At 51.2% G+C, this 15,674-nt stretch overlaps 1 protein-coding gene across 2 annotated transcripts; it reads right to left on the bottom strand.

The window, feature by feature from the left end:
• Positions 1-951: 951 nt before the first annotated feature.
• Cimip5 (ciliary microtubule inner protein 5) lies at positions 952-11,715 on the bottom strand. Of its 2 annotated transcripts, none has more exons than XM_040271289.2 (4): positions 11,071-11,715; positions 5,845-5,884; positions 3,927-4,139; positions 952-2,010 (listed from the first exon to the last, which is right to left on the bottom strand). In XM_040271289.2, exons 1-3 carry the CDS (start codon positions 11,292-11,294, stop codon positions 3,948-3,950), a joined length of 456 nt encoding a protein of 151 aa, XP_040127223.2. In that variant the 5' UTR covers positions 11,295-11,715; the 3' UTR covers positions 952-2,010; positions 3,927-3,947. The 2 variants fall into 2 exon arrangements, with proteins under 2 accessions (XP_040127223.2, XP_013215039.2); XM_013359585.4 differs by having other exon boundaries at positions 952-2,109; positions 11,071-11,714.
• Positions 11,716-15,674: the final 3,959 nt, after the last annotated feature.

Raw genomic sequence — 15,674 nt, forward strand, 5'->3', positions numbered from 1 at the left:
ATCCAGGATGGTCTGTCCAGTCTGGTCTGGATCACTTTCCAGCCTTCCTTTGTCTTTCATGACATGGATGTTTGGCAGAATGTCCCTCCGTTTGAGTTCTTTGCTGACTACACTTAGGTTATGCTATTTATTTACTTATATTTGGCAGGAGGGCTAACTACCTTGGGTCAGTTGTCTTGCTCTTTGTGGGGTTGAGTTTATTAAGTTGGTTAAGATATGTTTTAGATTTCAGCATTTACTGTTCCCTAAGAATCTTTGGCCCAATGTTTTTAGTATCTTTTATTCTTACCTAAATTAGTATTGCTATAACAGGCACCAAAAGGTGATTTTAGGGTATGGTGGCACACACCTGTAATCCCAGTGTCTTGGAAGGCTGAGGCAGGAGGATCACAAGTTCAAAGCCAGCCTCAGCAACTCAGCAAGGCCCTAACCAACTCAGTGAGACCCTGTCTCTAAATAAAATGCAAAAAAGTGGGGCTGGGGTTGTGGCTCAGTGGTAGAGCGCTCGCCTGGTATGCATAAGGTACTAGGTTTGATCCTCAGCAAAAATATAAAATACATTGTGTCCACCTAAAACTAAAAAAAAGCAAAAAAGCAAAAAAAGGGTTAGAATGTGACTCTGTGTTTGAGCACCCTGAGTTCAATCCCCAGTACCATAAAAAGGAAAAAGTGATTTTGTTGTTATTTATTCTATAACTTCTTATCTTCAATAGAAGAGTTCCTCCTCGGTACCTGAAATTTTAAAAATTATGAGCTTTATCATCATCACCATCATTATTATTAGTGTCATTGAATGTAGTTCGTGGGCACTACCATGGGAAGTGGCTTCTCAGGTGTAGCCAGGGATCGCCTCTTCTTTTTCTTTTTTTTTTTAAATTTTTATTTTTTCAAAGAGAGAGTGAGAGAGGAGAGAGAGAGAGAGAGAGAGAGAGAGAGAGAGAGAGAGAGAGAGAATTTTTTAATATTTATTTTTTAGTTCTCGGCAGACACAACATCTCTGTTGGTTTGTGGTGCTGAGGATCGAACCCGGGCCGCACGCATGCCAGGCGAGCGCGCTACCCCTTGAGCCATATCCCCAGCCCTCTTCTTTTTCTTTTGTTCCTGGGGCTTGGACCTTGGGTCTCATGCATGATGCCAGGCAAGTGCCTCGCCACTGAGCTACACCCTAGCCCTTTCTATATTTTATTTTGAGACAGGGTCTAAGTTGCCCAGGCTGGCCTCAAACTTGTGATCCTCCTGCCTCGGCCTCTGGAGTAGGTGGGATTACAGGTGTGCGCCATCTTGCCTGGTGGGTATGGGTTTTATTGTTCTTCATTTTCCATATTTGTTGTCCCAAATATGTCCCGTGGGATCCCCTTCAGATTGGTTCTTCTGTCCCTTTTGTGTTCCTCATCGAGTTTGAACACTGCCTTATTTCCTAACACAGGAAGGTGCTCCTGGCTTACTTGGATGGTGGTGGTTTTGTTTTATATCATGTGAAAGCGGAGATGCTGGGTCTGCCAGAGAGCAGAATGAGGCCGAGGTGCTCAGAGAAGCAGTGATCAGAAGGGAAAGAAGAATCCTTCCCGGCTTCACAATGGCTCTTTGGCTCCTGCTTCCTGTCCCTTCCAGATCCCTGCCGCTGCCCAGTCCTTGGCTCTGAGATACCCACACATCTCTCTGTTGACAATGCCCCTTTTGCTCTTGCTGTACCTGGGGCCATGAGGCCTCCCAGCCCAGCCAGCCTCCGGAACAAAGCAAGACACTGGGTCAGAACCTGGTCCCAGTTCCCTTGGTTCTGGTGGGTGGCTCAGGGGTGGGGAAGGTCAAGTGCAGATGTCCTCTTGAAAAGAAGGCGGGTGGGGCAGGGATCAGCGGGAGTGTGGCTGGTCATGAGCATCTCCAGGGCCACACAGACTGGCCGCAGAGTGCAGACACATGCTCTACGTGCAGAGGCCACCGAGCATCCTGTGGTTCAGAGGGGTCCCGGCCCTGTGGTGGTGGGCTACGAGAAGACTGCTGCAGGAGGCTCTGGATCCAAGAGAATGGAAAACATGTAGGCAAAATTTGTTTGTAGTGGAAGCTTGTAGCCAAGGTCAGCCGAGCCCCAGTGACATGCGAACCTGTGGGCTAGACAGAGGGTGGGACGGTTGCATTGCGTCCCTGCCGTCCCTGCGGCTGGCTGATGCACTCAGTACTTACTACCTGAATGCTCAGAGGCTACAGTCCCGGAGCTGATGCTGCCCTGGGCACCACCTCCTCCCCCTCTCCCTGGGACCTGGAGCGGGAATGAGCCGAGTCCCACTGGCTCCTCGTGAGCTGGGTGAGCCTGACCGGATGGATCCAAGCCTTGGCTCAGTTTAGAGACCAAACGGTGACAAAAACAGCCACGAAAGAGATCTGGGCACCATGCCAAGCAGAGCCTGTGCTTATCCACTGCACTGTGTTCCCAGGAGTGGCAGAACCACCCTGGCCCTGGCCCCCTCCCTCCCTCCAGGGGCAGGTAGAGAGCTCTTGGTGAGTCCTTCCAACCTACACAGGCACCACCACCTGCAGTGGCCATTGGCCTCAAGGTCCCTCATACCTTTTGCTCCTCTCTGTTCTCTTCCTCAAGTGGAAACTGTCTTTTTTTTTTTAGGGAGGTATAAAAAACAATATATATGCATGCTCATGGCAAGAACTCAGACGGGGTCTTTAAGGAGCCCTAGAAGCTGGCTTTGGACCCCTCCAGCCTGAGGACAGGCATTTGACCTTCATTTGATGCTGCCATGGTATGTCCTTGACCCCTGATGGTGCAGGCTGCTGCCTTTAGCCTGACATGTGATCTCAGGTTGGAGGGGAGCCCAGCTCCCATCGCAGACTCTGAGAAAGACGCTGCTCCTCCCGAGCCAGCTTGCAGGCTGTGTGCTGCGCCCGCCCGTTCCTCCTGCTGGCCAGAGGGGCCTGGGGTCTCGCTCCACACTCTTGCAGGGTCAGGGTGTACAAGTGGAGTACCTGGGGGAGGGGGCTGCGTGTGGACGCAGTGTGCCCTGCAACTCCTGGTAACACCTGGGACGTGTTCTTGTGGTGGTGGGATGCTTTCTCAGAGACCTGGAGACTTTCCTTAAGCAGAAAACCCTATAACTTGCTAAATATTTGGGCTCTATGAACTGAGTGAAGGATGGCATGTAGCCTGCTACTTAAGTATGTGGTACTAGAACTAAGCTGACCTTCTGGTTTGAACCCCATCTGTACCACTTGCCAGCTGTGTGACCTAGGGCCAGTGATTTAATTTCCCTGTGCCTAGACTGTTCCACCTGCCAGGTATCATAATATTTGTCCCACCTGGTTGCTGAGAAGATCAAGTGCGGTAATACACATAAATGACAGCAGCACTGAAGGTTAGTTGTAAGGCTGAATAAAACCCAGGCAAGTGTCAAGGAAGAAGAGCCATCCCAGTCCCTGCAGTTCCTGCTCTCCTCAAGAGCCGTCTAAAGACAGGGGTGTGTGCTTGAGACTACCTGGAAGCTGGCTTGGAAGACTGGAAGAACCTGCAGGCCAAAGAGAGCCAGTGACCTCTAGAAACCTAAGGCACCCAGGACTCCTCCTCAAGGAGCCCCAACGCTAGCCCTCACAGCTCCGCGGCCCCTTGACTTTGGCCAGTGACACCCACATCCTACTTATAACCTTCAAAACTCTAAGATGATACATGCATGTCGCCTTGAGGCACTCAGCAGCTGGAGGGAACACAACGCTCACAGCTGGGCCAGGAGGCACCAGGTTCAGGGAGGCTACAGGCCAGGGTGGGCAGCAGGGCTGGAACCCAGGCTGTCGGGGCGTCCTGGTTCCTGAGCTGGAGCAGCTGGAGTGGCCGCGGTTCTGCGGTCCTGGCAGGTTTCTCATCCTCCTCATCTCCTGGGAGCCCAGGAGCCCTCCGGAGGCTGCCGAGGGCCCCACCGCACACCCACCTGCGGAGGCCGGAGTCGCTCCTAGGCCGGCTGCAGCTCGTCCTCCAGCTTCTTCTTCCTAACTCCTTGGGTGAACGAGAAGTCCATGCGGATGAGGGTCCTCCCCAGGGGCGTGTCCACCCTGCTGCCCACAACCTGGTTTGCGGAATTGGGGAGTGTGTCCGAGAAGAGGGGCACGGAGTCCGGCAGCTTCTCAGGCTCCTTCCTATTGCCCTGAGGAGGGGGGACAGGGCGGGTCCTTCTTATTGCCCTGAGGAGGGGGGACAGGGCGGGTCCTTCTTATTGCCCTGAGGAGGGGGGACAGGGCGGGTCACGCGCTCTTGTGGGAAAAGGAGAGACCCGGCTGCTCAGGGCACCCTCAGGAGGGGAGAGGACAGCGGTCAGGTGGCTTGCCAGGTAAGTATGTGGTACTAGAACTGGACTAAGCTGCTGGTCTGAGCCCCATCTTTACCACTTGGTAGGAGCAACTCCAGCCTCCGCAGGTGGGTGTGAGGTGTTTCTGTCCCCGTCTGGACACAAGACTCCCACCAAGAGTGGGGTGACTGCAGCTGTGGCAGGTCTGCCCCTCAGCATCCTGGGCACCCTCAGGCCTCCCAGGCCTCCTGACTTTTCCTCTGTGACTGTGGCAATGGAGGGAGGGACCTTGCCCTAGGCCTCTTCTTCCCATATGGAGGGAAGACAGAGGTGTGTGTGTGTGTGTTTATGTGCGTGTTTTTTTACTTAAAGTGTAACATTCATACAGAAAAACGCACAGATCATAGCTCAAAAGTTTTTCACAAACATGTTCGCTAACCCTGTCTAGATTAGAAAAAAAAATCAGCTCCCCACGCCCCTCCTTTCAACCCCCAGCCACCGTCTCCACCCGCTAGGCACCCTGATCTGACCTCTAACTCCAGCCTGTTCCCGCCTCTGGTGTCTGCCTCCTTCTTCACCACCATGTCTGCCAGGGTCCTTCTGGTTTAGCAAGTGGCTGCAGCTCTCTCACTCCTGCTGTTCCACTACACGAGTTCTGTGACTGTCCCCAACTCCTTAATCTATTGGGGTGATTCCAGATTGTGGCTGTGATGTGTCGGCCCTCGGAGCATGCGAGCACAGGCCTTGGTGAATTCTGCTGCTGAGTGCACCAACGAGTGTGTGTGAATTCAGAATAATCTGAGAAGCTGTCCCTGCACCTCCTTAGGGTCATCTCGTGCCACCCTTCATCTGACAGAAGCAACATGACCAGTCAGATAACGAGATCCTGGCTTTCACCAGGGACAGCCCCTGCCCATGTGGCCTTCCTTTGGGGATTGAACCCAGGGCTTCGTGCATGCTGGGCAAGCACTCTACCTCTGAGTGACACCTCCAGCCCTCTTTTTAAAAATTTCAGGCAGAGTCTCTCTAAGTCTCCCCAGCTGGCCTCCAATTTGCAATCCTCCTGCCTCAGTCTTCCAAATCCTTGGGATTTCAGGTTGGTGCCACAGTGCCCGATTTATTGAAAGCTTTTAATTGGGGGAGATACAGTTTCTGGTGGCACAGTGGAGGGCGGACTGGAGGTGGGACTACCTTGATCTGGCTTTGAAGACAGGAAGGAGCTGCAGGCCAAGGAAAGCCAGGACTCAGTGTTTTGACCCAGGCTCCCTCTCCTCCTTGGCTGGGCACACGCTTGTTATACATCTTGGACCAGCAGAAGGGTCTCATCAGCAAATGCCTGCCGTTTCCATTGACTCACATTAATAAAACCAGCAAGTACGAGGGGGACAGTTCTGAATGTTCTGTATAAATATTTTCTTTTCCCTATGTTTCCTACAACTATTTTATTCCTCATTCCAGTACCAAGCACAAAGTAGATCCTTGGTAAATGGTAGATGAATGTAGGGGAAAAGTTAATAAATTTTCACACTAACAGTGTGTTTCACAGGAATGTGTTTTGCCTTACCATCGGGTCATAGTCTTTCAGGAAACTCCAGTTCTCAGCCCTGGAAAGGAAGAACACGTGGGCAGCATGAATTCTTTCTGAGACTTTTTTTTTTTTTCTGAGACATTTTTAAGACTGACTTTCACTATGTCAAGTAAACCATTCCATGCCACTATGTATTACATCACCAAAAATTCAAATAATTTTCCTTTTTTTTTTTTTTTTCTTTTTTGGCACTGGGGATTGAACCCGAGGTGCTTTACTAACCACTGAGCTATATCTCTAGCCTTTTCTATTTTATTTTTTTAATTTTAAGACAGTGTCTCCTTTAGTTGTTGAGGGTCTCGCTAAGTTTCTGAGGCTGGCCTCAAACTTGCGATCCTGCTGCCTCAGCTTCCCCAGTGTGGGACTGCAGGCATGTGCCACAGGGCACATATATGTATTAGGCGGGGCCCTGATAGAAACCGGACCCAGGGTGCTTAACCACTGGGCAACATCCCCAGCCCTTTTTATTTTTATTTTGAGACGGGGCCTCATTAAGTTGCTGAGGTTGGCTTTGAACTTGCCGTTCTCCTGCCTTAGCCTCCCAGGCTGCTGGGATGGTAGTCATGCACCACCAAGCCCCGTTCTAAAATAATTTTTAACTGGAACAAATGCCAAGTGCCAACCAGGTATTTATGGTGCATTCTATAAAGTGAACACACATTTTCATGACTGATGACTTCCAGAGTGGTAACTCTGTTGCTAAGGAAACCGATGGCTGCAATTTTACCACATCTCTGCGTTTTCAGAAGGCCACATCAGGGGACCTCAAGTATTCTGTGCAGGAAAGCCAATTTCCACACTCCGAGCCTTGGGAACCTTGCAGGGTGTGTGCAGAGAAGGTGGGGGTAGGAGAAGGGCATGGCAGGCCCTTGTAGTCGGATTTTTATTGGAATCTACTTTTCTATAGTCAAATAACGTGACAAGACATAATAAATACAGCTTTCTCTGCACCTAGCCTCACAGCTCCTGAGCCCATGTCCTGGAGTCAAATTGTCCCTAGCCTTTTAGCTATTTCTTCAGCCTTCTGCCTTCATATTTTGAAACCCTATGCTAACCTTTGCTTGATTTTAAAAAATTATACTTTCTTTTGACTTCCTCTTATAGGAGACGATGAGTCGGCATTCTGACCTGCCTCCCCTCCTGCCATCCTTCCAAACTAGTTGTAGGTCTTGGTTAGCTTGATATTTATTATTTATGTGGGATGGTCATAGGAATGCTGTTCCTTGGGCCGGGGTGTGGTTCAGTGGAGTCCCTGCCTAGCATGCTCACAGCTCTGGGCTTAATCCCCAGCAATGGAAAAATAAATCAAAAATACTATTCACTGATGAACTTAGGAGCAGAATATGGTCTCTGTTCCTTTCTTATGCAACTTGGTCTTTTTTTCTAGGTCTAATAATTACATTTGCTTCCAATTTTCTAGGTGTCTATGATCATTGATTCCAAATGCTCCAATAAAATCCTAAAGCTGCTCTTAAGAGTGTCCACACAGTCAGTATCCTCAGGTGGCGCACAACTCCTCTAACAGTGTCTCCTGCAGAGACCTCCTGTGGAGCCCAGTCCTCTGGCTTGGGACTATCCAAGACCACTTGGGACTGCAAGACCACGTGGCTGGTCCCTCTCTTCACCCCCTGCCCTGGGGCCTCTCTCTTTGGGAACCCAAATCTGTTTTTGAGGAACACATCCATCATCATTTGTGGAGTCGTGTTTCTTTGGTTCTGGAAAATTCCCACACATTTGCTCTTCAAATGTTTCATTTCGGCTTGTGGAGCTCCGACATCTCGTTCAGTTTCCCTCTTGTTTTCCTGAGTGATTTATATGAGTCTATCTTGAGTTCGTGAATTCTCACTTCAGTTTGTTTTACTTTTCAGTTTTTTTTTTCTTTTTTTTCTTTTTAGTTTTAGATGGACACAATACCTTTATTTTATTTATCCATTTTTTTAATGTGGTGCTGAGGCTCGAACCCAGTGCCTCACATGTACAAGGCAAGCGCTCCACCACTGAGCCTCAACCCCAGCCCCACTTTTCAGTTTTATATGTTTTTATTTCTAGAAGTTCTACTTGACTTTTCCAGGCTGTCTGACTGTGCCCGGCGCAGACCCTGACCCACACCTCCTGTTCTCAGCCCGTCCCCTGAGATACTCCTGTGCCCTCCTGGGCGCTCTGTGTCCCCTTCTGCTGCCCCTGACTCTGCCACTGTCTGACATCCCCATCCCCCTCCCCCCCTTAGCTGCTCAAGGAAGGGCTCCTTCCGTCATTTGGGCTCTCAGAGCCATGCTGACCCCTAGGGAGAGCCAGGGAGGGCCGAGGAAAGGTGCCAAGTCCTCATGCTCGTCCAGCTGCCTCCTAGGAGTCTGTCTCCCCCCTGGTGAGGTGGGATGGGGTTGGCTCGCTGACACCTGGAAGGTGGCAGGTCCTCGTGAGGGTGCTCTTGGCATAAGTACAAACTGGATTTCAGACTTGGCACGAAGGGGATATAAAATGTCTCTTCAATGACTTTATAGACTGGCCTCGTGTAGACATGGTAATAAATTGGATATTTAGGGTTTAGTTTATTATTAAAATGGTCCTGTTACATTTTTAAAGATGGCTACCAGAAATTTACAATTGTGTATGTGGCTTTTATTATATTTCTGCTGGCCTCCTGGTCTCTGTGCCTCCTGGCCTCCTGGCTTTCTCCTCTGGCTTCTCAGTCCCCTGGTGACTTCTGGGATCTCAGGGAAGGTCTGCAGGACTGTCCTGGGTTCTCTCTTTTGGATGCTCTGCGTTCTTCAGGGGAAGCCTGTTCTCGTCGCTGGTGTCAACATTGGCCTTTTCCTTTTAAAAACCGATATTGAACTCACGTATCACAAGATTCACCCTTTTAAAATGTACAACCCAGTGGTTTTTTGGTATGTTCATAAAGTCCACGGCCATGGCCACTGTTGAGTCCAGAGCATTCTCACCACCCTAAAGAGAAAGCCCATCTCCGTTAGCAGTCACTGCTCTCTCCCCTCCCTCAGCTCCCGGGACCCAGGAGCCCTCGTCCTCCCCGAGGTCTTCAGTGTCTGGAAGCACACATGCCACTGCCCTGGGGAACTCCACTTGTCAGTGACCCAGGCACTAAGAACTCATCGGAGCTCTGTCATGGACCTGCTCCTCTCTGTCAGTTTTTCAGCTCCAGTGTCTAGGCTGGGATGTCCCTCCTCCTTCACTCCTTCCCGCCCCTCTTCCTGCTTGGTGCGCCAATCTTCTGGGCCATTCTGCAGGAGGCCTTTCCACCTCCCTGTTTCCTTTGTAGTGCACAATAGATTTGGACCCTTTTCTTGGATGGTCTCCAAAATCAACTCAAAGCCATAGGAGAAAGTTTCATGCCACTGGTCTTGGCAATGACTTCATGGATAGGATATCAAAACTATAGGTAACAAGGGCAAAAGTAGACACGAGGGGTTATGTCAAACTGAGAGCACTTCTGAGCAGCAAAGCACACAATCAACATGAAAGAGCAATGTCTGGAAGGGGAGAAAATACTTGCAAAACACCTATCTGATAAGGGGTTAACTTCCAAAATCATGGCAAACTCCCACAGCTGAATAGCATAAAGCAAAATAATCCAATTGAAAACTAGGCTCGAGATTTGAATAGCTACTTTTCCCAAGCAGACATGCAGATGTCATCAGGCATGTGAAAAGATGCTCAAAGCCGCTCATCATCAAGGTAATGCAAAGCCAAGCCACAATGAGACCCTCTCACCCAGTTAGGAGGATGGCTGTTATCAGAACACAACAGATACCAACAAGTGTTGGCAAGGTCGTGGAGAAATTGGAAACCTTGTGCACTGTTGGGGGAAATGCAAAATAGTGCAGCTGCTGTGGAAAACAGCATGGATGGCTCTCAAAACATTATAAATGGAACCACCATATGGTCCAGCAATCCTGCCTCGGATATTTATCTGAAAAAAATTGAAGTTTGGATCTTGAAGAGAGATAGGCACTCCCATGTTCATTGCAGCATGGTTTACCATTGCCAACATGTGGGGAGCGAACCTAAATATCTATGGGCAAATTGATGGGTAAACAAAACTGTGGTCTACCCGTGAAACAGAAGCCAGCCTCAGCAATAGGGAGGCGCTAAGCAACTCAGTGAGACCCCGTCTCTAAATAAAATACAAAATAGGGCTGGGGTTGAGGCTCAGTGGTCAGGTGCCCCTGAGTTCAATCCCTGGTTCCCTCTCCCCATAAATAAACAAATAAATATTATTCAGCTTTTAAAAAGAAGAAAACTCGACTATATGCTGTGTCACGGATGAACGTGGAGGACATCAGACTAAGTGAAGTAAGCCAGAGGCGGAAAAGCACAAGTAGGGGCGATGTTTGCATACTGCATGGCCACACTGATATCAGAGGCACTTAAAAAGTCAGAAGGTGGGGAAGGGGAAGCAGGCAGTGCTAAGGAACAGGTGTAAAGTTTCAGTTTTGCGACAAGGAGAGATTCTAGAGCTCTCTTTAACTCGTCATTTAGTAATGTAAACTAGAACGGGTGTGCGGCACATTCTTCCGCAATCCCGGTGACACGGGAGGCTGAACAAGGAGGATCTCAATTTCAAGGCTAGCCTCCGCAGCTTAGCAAGACCCTGTCTCCCAAAGGGTTGGGGATGACTGAGCCACAACCCCAGCCCCTGCTGTTTTTTCTCAAATGCCTGGAGTTCATCCTGGGCCCCTCCTCACGCCTTCGCCTGCCGGTCACCTCTCGGGAGAGGTCTCCGTGAGCTCACTCCCCCGCAGCCATCCCCTCCGAGGACCACGTGGAAACTGTACCGATCTCCCGGCGTGTCTTTGGCTGTCCTGGGAATGCGCCCCCGGGGTGGCGGCCGAGGCGGGGGGCTGCGCCGAGCTCGGGGGTCTCCACGGAGTGAGCGCGGGAGGCGGCCTGTGCCGGGCACAGCGCAGCGCAGCTCCAGCCCCAACCCGGCTTCCCCTCGGCCTCGCCCGGCCTCCTCTGCGGGATCCAGCCCCAGGGCAGTTCTGGGGGACTGGGGACCTCGCGCCTCCAGGGGCTGCCGGGACCCGAGGGCTGGCGGGCCTCCCTCCTCCCGCAACCTCCTCTGCTCTTTGGCCCGGCCTCTCTCGCCCCCGCCGCCCCGATCCCTTTCCCCCCCGGCCTCCCTTCTCGGACCTCCCGGACGTCGGCTGCAGGCGTCGGGGAGGAGGCCGAGCCGACACTCACCAGCGCCGCCGGCCGCGCCCCTCGGCCTCCACCAGCTCCCGCCACAGCTGGTCCCGCTGCACGCCCTGGGCCTCCCGCGGGGCCTGGCCGCCACCAGCGGGACCCCTGCCGGCCGCAGGGCCACCTCGGGCAGCCGGGGAGACTGAGGCCGGCCGCCCGGTGGTGGGCAGTCGGTAGCCCGCGGATGTGGTTCTCTGGAGCCCGGGGGTGGGGCGGGTCCCCATGGGCGCGCTGCCGGAGGTCCTTCCTCCCGTTCAGTCCTGGAGGGCTTGACAGGGGTCCTCCTCCGTCCCCGTGCGCCCCGAGCTCAGAGTGGCCGAGGAGAGCCCAAGCCTCCAGGCTGGGAAACGTCTTAGCCCCGGGGCGTGGGGAGCTCCTGCCTGTGTTGACTGTCGCCCTGGGAACCGCAGCTCCCAGGGCGCCCAGGAAGGGGCGGACCCGGGCGCGTGTGACCGCATGGTGTGGGACACCTGAGCCCTGGTGGGGGGCAGAGTTCCCGAGCCTGCGTGATGCCCAGTTTAGCAGCCGCCACCCCGGCCCCAGGGCAGGAGGTGTCGCCACTGTGGGGAAGAGGCGGCCGAGTCCAGCCTCCGGGGATCCCAGCAGCCGGGGAGCAGGGGATCGCCCGAGGCCCTGAAGGTGAAAAGTGCCAATAGCCGGGTTCTGCCCTCTGGTGGTCGCCGCAGGCTCGCGGGAGGGGTGGGTCGGATACTGCTGCTGGGCTTTTGCTTCCTGTTCGGGAATACGGAAGGGGTTCTGAGTGCGGGCCAGCCGCGGGGACTGCGTGATGAAGATGCCTTGTTAGTAGCTGCTCCTTCTGGGAACCCGGAGAGTTGAGAGCGTCACCCTTTCTCTTGCTGAGCCTCCCAACCATCCAAGGCAGGCGCCTCCAACCCCATTCTACAGATAAGCAATCTGAGGTCCTTACCAACAAGACTAGCAAGACTCCAAGGTCAACAGTTACCACCTGAAAGGCTGGACCTTGAGATTAGATTTTAGGAAGGAAACCATGAGAACTCAAGGCGGGCATTTGTGGTTCTGGACTGTTTCTGCCCTGACCTGGTTCAGGTGTCCTCTCTTGGTGGCTCCCGGGGCCTCTCCTGGTCTGCCTCAGCCGACCTTCTCAGGCACCCCCATCACTTCTGCCCAGCCCTCCGGTGCCTGGGCTTCTCTGGGCTTTGTGCCATTCCCTCTTCTCTTTGGCAGACTCCTAGTTCCTCCCCTGAGACTTCTTGTGGCTGATGCAGCTGGGCCTGCTGCTCCCTTCTGTCCAGCTGGGCAGGAGACACACAGAAGCTAAGGGCAAAACTGTGCCAAGTGGAGGCCTGCACAGGTGCCCAGGGGTGCAGAGGCCAAAGATCTGGCCTTCTCAGGTGAAAAAGATTTACCTGGTGAAAAAATCCAGGAGCGTGTAAAAGCTCAGATGTAGGAGAGCTGGATATTTTGAGAGAAGTGGGGAGGAGGCAAGGCCTGAGGCTGGTGTGTGTATGTGTGTGTGTGTGTGGGGGGGGGTCGGTCTAGGGCTATTTTGGACGTATCCTGCATCCTGAGAGAGCTTCAGGGCATAGAACATTAGGAAAAGGCCAAAACCCAGGTGAGGTTAGCATGCCCTGGTCTGGGTGGAGGAGACAGGGAAGAGCTGGCAGGAAGCAGGAAGAACCCTGGCTTCCTCATTTTGCGTGAGGAACGGCTGAGTGGCTGGCACTTCTGACCTTCTGAGCAACCCCATCCGAAGGCAGAGGTGTGGGCTGCGACTCTCCATCTCTCCTCCTCTGTAGCTGGGGGAAGGCCTGCCTGTATTTAGCTACTCTTAAACTTGATGGAAGACTGGTTAAATTGCAATACCATTACTTACAAAGATGTTCTCGATATGATATTAAACAAAACAAATATTGGATGAAAGGATAACAACAAAACAAATAAAAAGCCAGTGCACGTGTTATGATTTTGTTTTCGTTATTGTATTTCTGTGTTGGATTCACAGGAAAAAGACCGATAGGATGAACTTCCTCGTTTCCAGAAGATATCTTTAGGGAGCAGAGTTATAGGGAGCTTTCACTTTCTGCTTTATAGTTTTGTGGTATTTGAATATTTTTCCATAGCATATCCTATTTAATAATTTAAAGAGATGTTCTGCATATAAATGCCTTCCTTTCTAATATAGTACTCTAATCAGGTTAACAATTTTATTTTCTTTCTTTCAGTACTGGAGATGGAACCCAGGGCCTCATGCATACCAGGCAAACACTCTACCACTGAGCTACCCTAGGTCCCCCATCCCAGCTTAACAAAAAAAAACCCAAAAAAACAAAAAAAAATTTTTTTCTTCTTGGTACCAGGGATGAAACCCAGGGGCACTTTACCATTAAACCATGTCCCAGCCCTTTTTGTTTTTTAGTTTGGAACAAGATATCACTAAGTTGCTTAGGGCCTCACTAAGTTGCTGAGGCTGGCTTTGAACTTTCAGTCCTCCTGCCTCAGCCTCCTGAGTTCTGGGATTACATGCGTGGGCCACTGCACCTGGTTTGTCAGATTTTTATCAAATTTTTATTTGCTCACTTTATCACCCAACTTTCCTCATTCTTAAGATGATGCATTGACAATATATCTTTTTTTTTATTAGTGCATTATAACTATACATGATAGTGGGATTCATAATGCCCTATTAGTACATGCACATGACAAAATTGATCCGTCTCATTTCCAGCACCCCCCTTTCTCTCCCCATTGCCCTCTCCTGACCTGTACTCCACGCTGCTGGTTTCCCTTCTTTCATTGTGATTTTAATGGATGCTCTATACAGAGAGGATTGTGGTGGCTCCTCCCGTGCAGGTAGAGCTTGGTTCGGCAGATTCCCTTTCCCGGGCCTCCCTACCCTCTCCCTTCCTCTCTTCTGCTTATTGGCCTTCTTCATGGATCCACCCCTCTCCTCCTTTTGGCTATAATGACTTTTTAAAAACTCTTAAATGCCTTTAAGAGAATCATGGGAGCCTCTAAGGATGGTCTTCAGGGGCAGGGGAGAGAGCACTGTATTGGGAGTCTAGAGAACTGGGCTTCGGTCTAGGTTCCGACCGGCCTGCTGGGCCCACTGGTTAGGATTATTCAGAAGCAGACATAGCTAATGAAGTCTCTTGGGTCGTGTGTTAGTTTGCTGCTGTAACAAAAGGCCACACATGGGGTGGTCTGAACAACAGTAGTCCCTCATGGCACAGCCGGGAGGACAGAGGTCTGAAGTTAAGGTGTCATGGAGTCCCTTCCTTCCAAGGCTGAGGGAGAATCTGTGCCAGGCCTCTCCCTTGCTCTAGGTGGTGTCCTTGCCATCTGTGGCATTCTTTGGCTTGTGGAGGTGACACTCTGACCTCTGTCCTCATGTCAACATGGTGTCCTGAGTATGTGGGTCTGTCCAAATTCCCCCTTCTTATAGGATTAGAAGGATCACAGCCACCCTACTCCAGTGTGACCTCATCCTAATAACGCTGCAATGTTCCTGTTTTCCAACAAGGTCACATTCTGGGATGCTGGGGGCCTCACTATATGAATTTGGGGGACACAGTTCAATCCAGAACAGACTATAGGGATTCAGACTCCTTCCAGGATGTATGATGGATAAACCGTCTTGCACTCAGTCCCCACTGTGTGCCAGGAACACATGATGTTCCCTTCAATCCTGGTCATCTCCTAGGAACAGCATCAGCTGCATTTTATGGATGAGAAAATGAACAAAAACTTCAAGGGATCAAGTGACTTGTCCAAGGACACAGGCATGAGTGGAGGGCCTGGCAGAGGAAGCCACTCCCGCTGGACTGGAGAGCCAGTGCTTTGTTCCGGTCTGGGGCAGGCACAGCTGACGAACACCACACTACTCCCAAGTCCCCAGGTGCTTCCTTGATAAATTCCAGCAATTAGACACATGGCATTTGCAATCCAATCGAGCCTCTGGGATGTGATTTTAAAACTCCCAGATAGATAATTACATTAAAAATAGCAGTCAAATGGCACGCTCACTGGCATTCCTCACTGAAGTGTGGTGGCCGTCACATGAGCTGGAGCTGGTCACATGTGGACGTAGGGACAGAAAGACCTGGCCCCACCGCACAGCAAGGAGCACCCTGCCAGGGCTGGGGACCAGGGCCTCTACATGCTAGGCAAGCGCTGTACCATGGAGCTACATCCCCAGACTTTCAAATTTTTTTTTTTTTTAGACATGGTCTTGCTAAATTGCTGAGGCTGGCCTCGAATTTGTGATCCTCCTGCTTAAGTCTCCTGAGTAGCTGGAATTACAGTCATGTGCCACCCCGTCTGGCTCTTAACATTTATTTTTTTCCAGGGGAAAAGCATCCCACATAAACAGCTTTACTTTAGCTGTTTATATAAAAAATATAAACTCAATGGTTTATCTTTGGAAGACTAGATTCTTGGCGCTTGTGGAAATGTTAAACATTGAAGAAAATCTTCTGGGGCATGATCCTTATTTTCCTTATTCTGCAACTTCCTGCTGATGGGCAGCTGACTTCAAGCTGGGAGAAAAGTTTTGGGTGGATTATATTTCTGAAGATCTGAGCCCTGCTGGGATATCTGCGGGCGGTGGTGGTTGCAACCCCCAC

This window comes from Ictidomys tridecemlineatus, chromosome 12 (genome assembly GCF_052094955.1).
Source record: "Ictidomys tridecemlineatus isolate mIctTri1 chromosome 12, mIctTri1.hap1, whole genome shotgun sequence".
NCBI lineage: Eukaryota > Metazoa > Chordata > Mammalia > Rodentia > Sciuridae > Ictidomys > Ictidomys tridecemlineatus.

Excerpts from the sequence above, each read along its gene's own strand:
- Cimip5 (XM_040271289.2), bottom strand. The coding sequence starts at position 11,294 with ATGGGGACCCGCCCCACCCCCGGGCTCCAGAGAACCACATCCGCGGGC. Across the intron at positions 5,885-11,070 it reads GGGCGCGGCCGGCGGCGCTG|GGCTGAGAACTGGAGTTTCC; the intron begins GTGAGTGTCGGC and ends CTTCCTTTCCAG. Across the intron at positions 4,140-5,844 it reads TGAAAGACTATGACCCGATG|GGCAATAGGAAGGAGCCTGA; the intron begins GTAAGGCAAAAC and ends CCCCCTCCTCAG.